Source organism: Mus caroli, chromosome 11 (genome assembly GCF_900094665.2).
Source record: "Mus caroli chromosome 11, CAROLI_EIJ_v1.1, whole genome shotgun sequence".
NCBI classification, from domain to species: domain Eukaryota; kingdom Metazoa; phylum Chordata; class Mammalia; order Rodentia; family Muridae; genus Mus; species Mus caroli.
This window is the reverse complement of record NC_034580.1, coordinates 70,548,542-70,560,558: the sequence shown is the minus strand read 5'-3', so window position 1 is coordinate 70,560,558 and position 12,017 is coordinate 70,548,542. Positions and strand designations below refer to the sequence as shown.

Here is a 12,017-nt window from a genome sequence, read left to right as displayed (position 1 = left end):
GTTGGAAACTGAGATGTCGGTGCTAGGAATTGAACTCGGGCCCTCTAAAGGAACAGTACATAACTGCTGAGCCATCTCTCCAGCCCCAAGAGTATGATTTTTTTTTCTTCTTTATTTCTGAAGCCCAGGCATGCTCTTCCTGATGCTTTGGGTTTTTTCATTCTTTCTACCCAACCTTGTCACCATGTGGCTGCTCAAAAGGGAGACTTCTTTCAGGCAGTTGCCAAGATTTACAGTTTCCTTGCCCTGTTGTTTTTCTCCTGAAACTAATAAAATATTTTAAGTCCATGACTTAAAAAAAAAAAAATTAAATGTATTGCTTAGTAGAGTAAAAGAGAGACAAAAGCAAAAATGGCTTACAGATATGCACTGCTGCATAAGAAAATTGAATTGACATGGGACTATTTTTTTTGTTTTTTTTTTTCTTTTTTTTTTTTTCGAGACAGGGTTTCTCTGTATAGTCCTGGCTGTCCTGGAACTCACTTTGTAGACCAGGCTGGCCTCGAACTCAGAAATCCGCCTGCCTCTGCCTCCCGAGTGCTGGGATTAAAGGCGTGCACCACCACGCCCGGCTGACATGGGAATATTTTAATTGACCTTTTTTTATGCCTGTTAGGTAAATACTACCACTGAGCTATACCATACCCCAGCCCGAATCCATACTGTGACTTTTTTGGACAAGGAATACTTTATTTACATAAAATGTCAGAAACACCATTGTATCTTTTCATAATCCTCTCCTGTAAATAAACTGGGGAGATATCAGTAGGAGCTTTAAGGACATCTTAAGTTGAAAAATGGACATAGGAACATCACCAATAAGCTAGACTCCAAAAAACTCTGTCTAGGATTTTATTAGACTGCTTTTTTCCCCAATATACCTGTATTGGAAGATTGAGACAAAAAGGCACAAACTCACATTAAATAAACAGGAAATCTAATCAGTTCTATAAAGTGTAGTCTGTAAAAGAAGTACCACTAAGAACCAACCCAAGGACGTCAGAGGTCCAGGAGGGACTGAAAGGAAGAATGTGGAAGGATACACACATGCCCACAGCAGTGACCCTGACCTGTCCCTCCCCAGCAGGCCTTGTGCAGAGACACTGCTGCTCCCGCTGGGAGTAAAGCAGACCCTGGAAATGTAATGGAAGCAGCCAGTCTGAAGAAGCATGTCGCACTCTCAGCGATTCTCACCAGAGGTGAGCCTTTCATCACCAGCCCTCTTGAGTGCTAGTTAATTTTGGGGGTGGGTAAAAGAAGGGGATACTTAAAAGCCAACACTTGTCCAGCAGCAACACCACCCATGGGGATGGAACAAGACAGGGACATCCCTCCTTTGTGTTTATGTGAGCAGGAGCCCTAAATCCAGGCTGGTCTCAGGAAATTCTAGTTCGGATCATTTGGATGCTTTCAAATGTGGGCAACAGCTGGGGCGCAAGGCAGGTAAGAGCAGGCCAGGATTGAGGCCAATGTGACTGATATGTATAGATCTTATGAAGTGCTGAAGGAGACAAATATCTTTTGACCCTCATTATGATGTAAACTATCTGTGTAGAGTATCAACTTCTCTCAAGATAACACATCTGAACTTTAACCTAGTTACTGAAGGAAAATCTTTAAGCACAAATATGATTTGATAGGTAATACAGAGCTTATATGAGAACATTTATGTTTTTCTCCATTAGGAATGCCTCTTCTCCAACTTCCCCATGCTACTAGCAGCTGATATGCTAATCACCAAGATGCCCCAAGTGCATTCCTAAAGACTCCACAAGGTGAGGAGACTAATACCTTGGAAGGTGTCTGTAACCGGACATCTCCTGGTCTCAAAAGAACCTCAAGGAAGGTCAGAGCTAACCATGCTGAGGGGCCCAAATCTGTCTACCCTTATTCCAGGAGGACCACAGGGAAGCATCCAGTCAGGATGTCACAGGTGCAGTCCCTGAGACACTGCCTTATTGCACTTAGAACTGAGTAAGGCCAACATAGACAAAAACAAGGAGAATGATCCATCCTACTTCTCACTCCCCTAGTAGAGATTTGGTCTCTAACAGGTACCCTGGCAATCATGGGTTTGGATCACTACACACTGGGCTGACTGACTGAAGAAGGCTTGGGAAATGTCAGGTGACACAATTCTATCCCACTCTCCCACCAGAAAGGCATCCTCAGTTTCTGCCCATCTAGAAAAACTAGTGCTCTGCAGCTTCCGCTCCCCTGGAGCCTGGGCTTCAGCAGCCTGCTGTGCTAACTGTTCCAGGCTATAGTCACGGCTTGCTTTTGATTGTCCAGGACAGAACTCAGTGTGGGGCAGGATGAGCTGAGTTCTCGATCTGCAAATTCTTGTCCAGTGATTAGAAACAGGAAGGTACATGTTTTGCTAGGGATAAAAGCTTTTTGCATGCTTGTTTTGTGCAGCATGAGAAGACCAGGACTCTTGCATCCTAACCAGCCTCAGAGGACAGGGGTCTAAGAAAGCACAGAGAGGATTATTGCTGAGTGGCAGCACCAGCCCAAAAGGGAAAAGGAGCACGGACATACAGCACTCCTGGGGGGTCTGATTGGTGTCTACAGGCCACACTGGACAATTCTCCAGCTGGGCAATGGTGGGTTCTTGTAGGCTCTACAAAGAGATCCAGACAGAGTGGGCAACAGGAGGGCTGAGAAGCCAAGATTTCTAAGAATATTAACCAGAGATGCAATGACTCGAGTAGGGGTTATTTATTATTTGCTAAATTTTCTGAGACTGGCTGGGCCTTGGGTGCCTTCTTGGTGCTTAGAGCACGCAAACAAGAGGTTACTAGGAGCAGAGGTCAGGGGTCTGAAGCCACATTCCTATTGTGAGGAGCTGGGGGTAGGTGTCTCTGTATTTTTAACTCCTCCTCTCTCCCCAAGTGAATATTCAGCATTGCCAAAGATCTGCCCAGGAAGCAAAATAGCTCAGTTTATCCCAAGGCTGAAATAAATGAGCTTAAATAATCACATCACAAAAGGCAGCTCATTGGAAAGACTGAGAACATCACTTGGAAATAAAAGGGGAGGGCATACAGAAATGGGTCAGAGCACAGTGGAGAGAGGATGAGCTGTAAACACAGCAGCTACACCATATATCTTAGAGGATCAGGCTCCCGCACACACAGGCTTTATAATACCAGACGGTCTATTTGTTCACAATGTTAAAGGGCATCTAGAAATAGCTATAGTAAGGGATTGAAAGTTGCCTGAAGAATGAGCACAGAAAGGCTGCGTCCGAAGATGGCCTGCCACTCAGGAGGGTGGAGCTGCTGGGCCTTCCTGTTGACCAATGTCTTGCAAAACTTAAAAAAAAAAAGAAAAAGAAAAAGAAAAAAAATTATTAAGGAAGCAACAAGGGCAACCAGAAGCACACAGTAAATCATGACAGTGGAGAGATGCCATGAGGAGGCGTGCCAGTTGGTGGGGGCCTTGGAGAGAGAGTACTAAGGTTCTGGCACTGACTACAAAACTGGCATCTGCTTAATCCTCCTCTTCATCCCCAGAAGCTGCTTAAGAACATGGGTTGGGCTGGGGATATAGCGCTCGCCTAGCTAGCACTCACACAGGCCTGGGTGAAAAAGAACCATGGGAAAGCCAGAGAACAAAAGGTCCTAGGGTTTCTTAGCCTCTTGGTGCTAGAAGGTGCTCTTTGAGCAGATAACTTCCTCTCAGCATAATTGGGGGCTGAGTCAAGTGTCTCATTCTGTGCTGCAGAATGAGTCTTCAAGTAAACAGCTATACTTTGTATTCTATATACAAGTATACATTGAAGAAGAGCCACCTTTGGGATCTCACAGGACAGGCCTTGGGGAACAGTAACAGGCAAAACAAGGGACACCCCAACTTAGCCCTATGACCTGGGTAAAAAGTCTTCCAGCCCCTGAAATAAACAATGTCCATAATTTGTTTCTATGGAAACCCAGGAGTCCCCTCGTTAGCACGGCAGTGACCATCAGTCCTAGAGTGCCAGATGAGGAATGAAGTAGGTTTTCTCATTTCACAGGGAGCTGCTGGCCTTGAGGACCCAAGCCCAGTGACAACGACTCAGTACGTACAGTGCAGAAAGGGCGGTGGCGCTAGTCGTCCGCTGTCATTCCTTTCACTGGGTCCTTTTGTCTCATCTGCAACAGAAAAAGCAGAAGGAAATTGAAAGCTTTTGTTGCTGATGGAACTCTACCATGAGTGCACCCTGTCTTCTTGATCCTGCCAACAGGGCAGAATATTTGTGTGTGTGCGCACCAAACCTAAAATTTACCAATGCTAAGCCCAAGGCTATTTTCTTTCTTTCTTTTTTCTTTTTTTTCTTTTTGGAGACAGGGTTTCTCTGTATAGCCCTGGCTGTCCTGGAACTCACTTTGTAAACCAGGCTGACCTCGAACTCAAGAAATCCACCCGCCTCTGCCTCCCAAGTGCTAGGATTAAAGGCATGTGCCACAACGCCCGGCTGGCTATTTTCTTTTTACTTTTATTTACTTATTTACTTATGTTTTAATTTCTACTTCATTTATTTATTTTCAAAGCTCAAGGACAATTCTATTGGCATTTAAGAGAAAAGTACAGCCTGGGTGAACTGAAGATCCTGGTATGCCAGGTGGAGATGGAAAGAAAAATCATGCCTTTTAAGTTAGGCACAAAATAAAAAGATTGTTTATTTTTATTATTTTTGTATTTATTCTTATTTATATGTGTGAGTATATATGCACCATGTATGTACCTGGTGACCACAGAGGCCAGAAGAGATGTTGTTACAGATGATCCTGAGCTGCCGTGTGGGTGGTGGGAATCAAACCTGGGTTCTCTGTAAGATCAGCAAGCACCCTAATCCCTTGAGCTAGCTCTGTGGCCCCTGAACTGCTCATTAAGATAGGAAAAAGCACTGTGGAGAGTGGAAGTGGGCTTGTGGGCTAAGGAATCGGCCCCAGGGCTTGTCCTAGTGTGTATGTGGGGTGGGGAGTGGTGCACGTCCATGTCACAGTACACATGTCCAGGTCAGGGGGCAACTTTCAGGAGTGGCTTTACTCCATTCACTTCTATGTGGATTCTGGGGATTGACCTCTGTCACCAGCCCCCTATCTCTCTGTTTCTATTTCTGGCTTAGCAGTTAAGAGCACTTGTTGCTCTTGGCAGAGGCCCTAGGCTCAACTCCCAACAACCACATGGCAGCTTATAACCCTGTATGCTTGTGGTACACATACATACATGCAGGCAAAACTCTCATAGACATAAGTCAATCTAAAAAAAAACTTCTCAAAAAAAAGATGCAACTTCCTATCAAAGAATGTGGCCACTTCCCTTCCTGTCAAGGGACAAGGGGTCCTGCTGAAATAATTCACTGTTTCATTGTTTTAAGCTTATAGTAAACTGTCCTAAGAATGTGTATTTCCTGTCTCTTGAGGCCTATATGACACGAATGGATTTGTTTTGTTCTGGTTTGTTTTTTGGGACAGGCTGTCACTGTGTAACGGTGGCGGTGGCAGATCTAGAACTTCGTATGTAAAACCACTGATGGTGCATGCCACGGTCCTCACACAATAGGGAATCTGAAGCCTGGAGACCCTGTTGGCGGGGAGGAGGCTCACATGACTGGAGACTTGAGTCATTTCAAACTTCGATGGCTCTCATGACCCTGTCTCCCAGCTCAGAGTTTTACTATTATTTTCCTTCACTTTCCCAAATGTCAGGGTTACAGGCATGTCCTTCAGTGTTTGTTTGACACTTAAATATCACAGTAGTCCTGAGAAATTATATTGTATTTCAAAATAAAGCTATGACTGTGTCTTAATACTCCGGCCGGTATTCCAGATGGTCTGCTCTGAGACAGAGCTCTGTGAGGTCAGAGGAAATTAAGATGAGAGCTTGCTTCTGTGGATGTTATGGGAAACTCTGTGTGTGTGTGTGTGTGTGTGTGTGTGTGTGTGTGTGTGTCATGGCTCAGTTAGAGCAGAGGCTACTCTGTGAGTCAGTTCTCTCCAGGGAGACCCCAACACTGGGCGTCAGGCTTGCAGGAGGAGCCTTTACTTAGCCACTCACCAGCCTAAAATGCCGGAGTGCACATTCTCTTTTGTCCATCCCAGCAACTGAGCCCAGAATAGAATGGCTTCTCCTATTGGCCTACTCCTCGAAACACAAATTCACCATAACTCAAAACTATGAACTCCAGATGTGGTATCTGTTAGGTACTTCATTACAGAGAAATTTGTGTATCTCTGGGTAACCTGTTCAGACTTCAAAACCTAAACTAAATTCTAATAGAGAGCTAGCGGTCAGAAAGTCTTCCACTTTCAGAGGCAAGAAATAACCCTAGGCAGATCAGCTCCCAGCAGCCTCTGGGCAGAGCATGAGCAGAGATATCAGGCAGCTTTCAGCTAACCACAAAGGAACAGGTGGGAGAGGGGCCAGACCCATAATAGGAAAGACACTACTACAGAATCTTCCTCCTCCTCTTCTTCTTCTTCCTCTTTCTACTTTTTGTTTTGTTTTGTTAAGACAGGTTCTCTCTGTGTAGCCATGGCTGTCTTGGACCTCACTCTGTAGATCAGGCTGGCCTTGAACTCAGAGATCAGCCTGCCTCTGCCTCCTGAGTGCTGGGATTAAAGGTGTGTGTCATCACTGCCTGGCTGAGACTACAGAATCTTAATCAGAAAAACAAAATAAAAGTCTTTTGGGCTGGGGATGTAGCTCAGCTGGAAGAGTGTTTGCTCAGGACGCAGAGCCCTGGATTGGATCCTCAGTACTTGCAGAGAGAGCAATATGATGCATGCTGTAACCCTAGCCCTCAGAAGGTAAAGGCAGGGGGACTGAAGACTCAAGGTGACCCTTGGCTACATAAAGACTTTGAGGTTAGACTAGACTACACACCCTGTCTTTTTTAAAAACAACAGTAAAAACGTTTTAAAGCTTTGTATGTATGGTCTTGTGCCTGCTAGACACTTAAGTGCTTTACCACCAAGCCATATCCCAGCCCATCGACTATATTTTTAGACAAGAGAGAAAACCAAGCCAGGGCTCACATTAGCGCATGAGGGCCTGAGCAGTTGCTAGAGGTTAAAACATATTCTACAATGACATGGTTTGGTTCTTTCTCTTCCATTACAAGTTAGTTTTAAAATTCTAATTCCAAAGAGGTCCCTTGTATCCACGCTTCCCTGGTGGACAGTGAGTGTCTGTCTGAGCTACTGCACAACCCTTTATATACTAGAGTGTCATTTCATGCAGGAGTGAGCACAAGTTCGAAGCAAAGCCCTGACTCTAAGGACTACCAAGTTTGGACTGTGAGGAAGGCAGATTCCCAAGATTGTTTGGATACTTTTCCCCAGAACTACAGCACCACTTACTTTATTTATTTATTTATTTATTTATTTATTTATTTATTTTTGAGACAGGGTTTCTCTGTATAGCCCTGGCTGTCCTGGAACTCATTCTGTAGAGGCTGGCCTCGAACTCAGAAATCCGCCTGCCTCTGCCTCCCGAGTGCTGGGAACCACTTTATTTATTAATCTACTTATTTATCGACTTATTTTATTTTATTTATTGGTGCTGTGCTTAAACCAGGAACCTTTCTTACCCATGCTAACAGCTCCAGAGAACAGACAAAGAACTGTAATGCTTCCAGGAAACCCAGTTACTTTATGCTGGGCACTACTAGGCAGAGAGTGACTTGAGAGTCCCTGTCAAACCTTGATTACAATCCTCCATCTGCTCCATCTGCTAACTTCTGCAGGGAGCAGGGGAGGGTAGGACTATTAAGACCTCAGGATTCAAGCCTCTTTCTCATGCAAACAGAATTAGCAATGTGACTTAGGTCTACAACTTCCTGAGGATTCTTCCTAAAGAATCTGGGGCTGTGCTCCAAATCCTGCCACTTGCCCGTTTTAGGTGGCTGAATGAATAACTAAAACATCCGCCTTCAGCAGGAACTAACTTGCACACCATTTCCCAGTGAGTCAGCCTGGGAGGAATGTCATCCCAGAAGGTAGAAACTTCCCTGGGAGGCTCTGGAAGGAAGAAGGGCTCTGGGCCCAGGTTCTGCCCTAGCCTAGCAATGAAGTATGGAACATCTGTGTGGTGGGCACCGCAGCACTGGGGGCAGGCCCTCAGCTGGAAAGCATGTCCTCTAATGGGCATTCAGGCATGCCTTAAAAAGATAAGAGCTTCCTGCCTTAGGAGGGCAGGACCGCCATGGGCATGTAGGTTTTTTTTGTTTTGTTTTGTTTTTCAAGACAGGGTTTCTCTGTGTAGCCCTAGCTGTCCTGGAACTCACTCTGTAGACCAGGCTGGCCTCAAACTCAGAAATCCGCCTGCCTCTGCCTCCCAAGTGCTGGGATTAAAGGCTTGTGCCACCACACCCGGCAGCACTGGGCTCTTACACTGACTGTCACCTGCAGGCTGCAGTAGAGCAGTGCTGAGCCTCACCTGCCTCAGCTGAAGATGCCTCTCACACTGTGAGACAGCGCACAAACAAGAGCAAAGAGGGTGCCTACTGGTTTTCACTGAGCAGCTCCTAAATGGACCTCTGGGGGAAGACTTTATTCCCTAAGTAAGCAAGGATCTGGGTCTTCAGGCTCTCAGAGAGCAAACTGCTCTCCTCCTGGGATCAATGCCAAGCTCAAAACCAAAATAACTAAACAAAAATAACCAAAAACAAAGAAATCCTCTCACCTGCAAAAATAATTTGGAACAACCACACAGAGCAATGGACTTCTGCCTGTGCTGTGGTTGTCCTCTCGAGTGTACTGGTAGATCAGCTGAACCTACCTGGTTCCACGGTCACCTCAAGTTCCATAGCCTAGCACCATCCCCCACGCTGACTGAAGAGTCACTGCAGCGGGTGTATTACTCACTTGGCATCAGGTGCAGACTACCATATTTGTCTCTGTGCCTGTGCCAAGACCTCAGCCACACTGTATTCCTGAGCACAGACTGTTCTCCTTATAGTTCCCATACTGCCTGGCAGTAACCTTATCCACAACAGAGCTGAGCTTGTTCTTAGAACAACTGGCTGATGGTGCCTTTAGATGTGTCCAAGTTCCAGTCTCCTTGACAGTCACACACTTATGAGTTCCCTGGCATCCGGCTCACCTCATCCAGCTGTCTCTTCGTCTCTTCTTCCATCCTCCGAATGTCATCCATAGTCAGATCAACCCATTTATCAAGCCAACAGAACAGCTGCCTGTGAAAGTTTGTAAACAGACGCTTCTCTTGCTATGAGGAGAAGGGAAACAAGTCAGAGAGCGGAGAGGAAAGGCCCCTTTGCATTCCTCCTCAGGATTCATTTACTGGGTGGAGGGGAAGAGTGATGCCTGGCTGCCTTATCTGGATCACACCCAGGTCAGTGACCTTTGCCCAACTGTTTCTGGCAGGTTAGTGTTCCAGTAAGGATGGCCATCCACCTTACAGGTGAACCCATTGTCCCAAATACTATCAAGACAGGCTGCTCATGGGATCTGGCCAAATTCTCTACAGTCTCTGGTACCTAATGCTGGGTTATGACTAGCCAGCAGGTATAAAATGTGGCCCAAAAGTGTGATTCTAACACATGTGAGAATTAAGAGGCTTAAGTCTGTCCAGTTCTGTACCCTGGGACACTTGGGAGTTTGGCTCAAAGTGCCTCTTGCCTTCTGGCTTAAAAAGGAAAACTTGTTTTCTGTGTAGTTCAAGCACAGCAAAGCCTTTCCTGTTTGTCTTCTTTCACCTTCGTTTCTTTCCTTGTCACATGTGCTGCCCGTAGAGGGACAGAATTAAAATGTAGAACAGTATGTGCAAGGGAGAGGCTAGCAAAGCAAACCCAAGACTCCAATGCTAGCGACCGAGGAACAGGTCAGTTACTGGGACCAACTGGTCTCAGAACGCAGACACATGGAAAGGCCTCATCCTGCAAACTTACCTTATGTATAAAGTTTTCCACTTTGTTCTGCAAGCCCCACCACTTGAACTTGACAGTAACCAGTTTGTATGCACACATATATGGGCAGTCTTTCTGATTGACAAGTTCTTGCTGCAGTAGAAAACACCCAGAAGCAGGTTCGTAAGTAAAAGATCTCAGGTGGTCTGAACCCCACACACAGCCTCCTCCAAGAGGAGAGGCCCACCCACAACGTGCCTGCCCCCTGGTGGCAAGGGTGTGACTTTACCTTCCAATTCGGGCCCAATGGTCCTCGTCCTGTTTTGACAGATTTAAATTTTGCTGGGTCTTCCTCTGCCTTGTAATCCTGAGAATAGTGGGAATGGGGTTGGAAGAGAGGATGAGAGAAGAGGAAAGGGAGGTGAGAAGGAGGAAATGGCAAAGTTTTCATGAGAGGGCATTTCATGCCAGTTTTTTGTTGCTGTGAAACAGGGCGTTTCTAATGTAACCCTGGAGGGCCTGCACCAGCTCACTCTGTAGACGAAGCTGACCACCATGCCCAGCTATAGTAGTTCTTGAAAATGCTGGTGTGGAGTGTGGGAGAATCTTACAGACAAGATAAAGTCTGTCTGCTGGATAGTTTCTTGTTCTGTTTTGTTTTCCAAAATATACAGTTGTATGTAAACCTGGCCATTTTGGAACTCACTCTGTAGACCAAGCTGGCCTCAAACTCAGAGATCTGACTGCCTCTGCCTCCTGTGTGTGCTGGGTTAAAGGTGAGCATCACCCCCACTTCAGCTGTACTAAACAGTGTCATGTTAACTTGACACAAGCTAAAATCATTGCAGAGGAGAAAACCTCAATTAAGAAAATGTTTCCAGCTGGGCGTGGTGGCGCACGCCTTTAATCCCAGCACTCTGGAGGCAGAGGCAGGAGGATTTCTGAGTTCGAGGGCAGCCTGGTCTACAAAGTGAGTTCCAGGACAGCCAGGGCTATACAGAGAAACCCTGTCTCCAAAAACCAAAAAAAAAAAAAAAAGTCTCCAGGTTTGGAGAGATGGCTCAGTGATTAAGAGCACTGACTGCTCTTCCAGAGGTCCTAAGTTCAATTCCCAGCAACTACACAGTAGCTCACAGCCATCTGTAATGCAATCTGATGCCCAAAGAAAAGAAAATTTCTCCATAAGACTGGACTGTAGATAAGGGCATTTTCTAAACTAGTGATTGGTAGGGGAGGGCCCAGTCCATTATTCCCTAGACTGGTGGTCCTGGGTTCTATAAGAAAGCAGGCTGAGCAAGCCAAGCAGCACTCTCCACAGCCTTTGCCTCCATGCCCCATTCTGCTTCCTTTGATAATGAACTGTGATAATCAGAATAAACCCTTTCCTCTGCTTTTGTCATGATATTTCACCACAGCAAAAGTAACCCTGAGACAAACTGGGTACCAGGCTAGTGGGGTATTGTTGTGAGAGGCCTGGGTACCAGGCTAGTGTGTGTGTGGGAATGTTGTGGGGCCTGACCATGTGTTTGGAGACAGACTTGAGAAGTGGCTGAATGTTGAGTCTCAGTGGCTGTTCTGCAAGAGCTTGAGGATAAGAATGCTGAGGGCAAGGCAGAAATAGAGGCCTGGCTTGTAAGCTTCAAAGGGAAGTTTAAAGACTCTGTTGGGCCACTTGTTATTTTTAATTAAGATGCTATGGGAGGGTTAGCTGGGGTTTAAGAATCAGCTGTGATTAACAAAAGACCAGAACCATTGAAGTGAAACTATGCCTTACTGGGATAATTGCTGTTGGGAGGCTGTGGTGAAGAATTAGTATTGATTAAGACGATATCAGTGGGCTGGAGAGATGGCTAGCGTTTAAGAGCACTGACTGCTCTTCCAGAAGTTCTGAGTTCAATTCCTAGCAACCACATGGTGGCTCACAATCATCTGATGCCCTCTTCTGGTGTCTCTGAAGACAGCTACAGTATATTCATATACATAAAATAAATAAATATATCTTAAAAAAAAGGAGAAGATATCAGTAAGCTGGGCGTGGTAGTGCATGCCTTTAATCCCAGAATTTGGGAGGCAGAGGCAGGCAGATTTCTGAGTTCGAGGCCAGCCTGGTCTACAGAGTGAGTTCCAGGACAGCCAGAGCTACACAGAGAAACCCTGTCTT

The 12,017-nt window shown here is 45.8% G+C and overlaps 1 protein-coding gene across 1 annotated transcript in view; it reads right to left on the bottom strand.

The window, feature by feature from the left end:
• Window positions 1-2,706: 2,706 nt before the first annotated feature.
• Window positions 2,707-12,017, bottom strand: part of Pitpna (phosphatidylinositol transfer protein alpha) — a 37,210-nt gene continuing 27,899 nt past the window's right edge. Inside the window, exons 8-12 of the mRNA XM_021176679.2 lie at window positions 10,146-10,223; window positions 9,899-10,009; window positions 9,094-9,216; window positions 4,071-4,136; window positions 2,707-3,317 (exon numbers count right to left, since the gene is read on the bottom strand). Coding sequence (XP_021032338.1) covers window positions 4,092-4,136; window positions 9,094-9,216; window positions 9,899-10,009; window positions 10,146-10,223 — 357 coding nt within the window. The 3' untranslated portion in view covers window positions 2,707-3,317; window positions 4,071-4,091. The remainder of the gene's footprint in view (window positions 3,318-4,070; window positions 4,137-9,093; window positions 9,217-9,898; window positions 10,010-10,145; window positions 10,224-12,017) is intronic.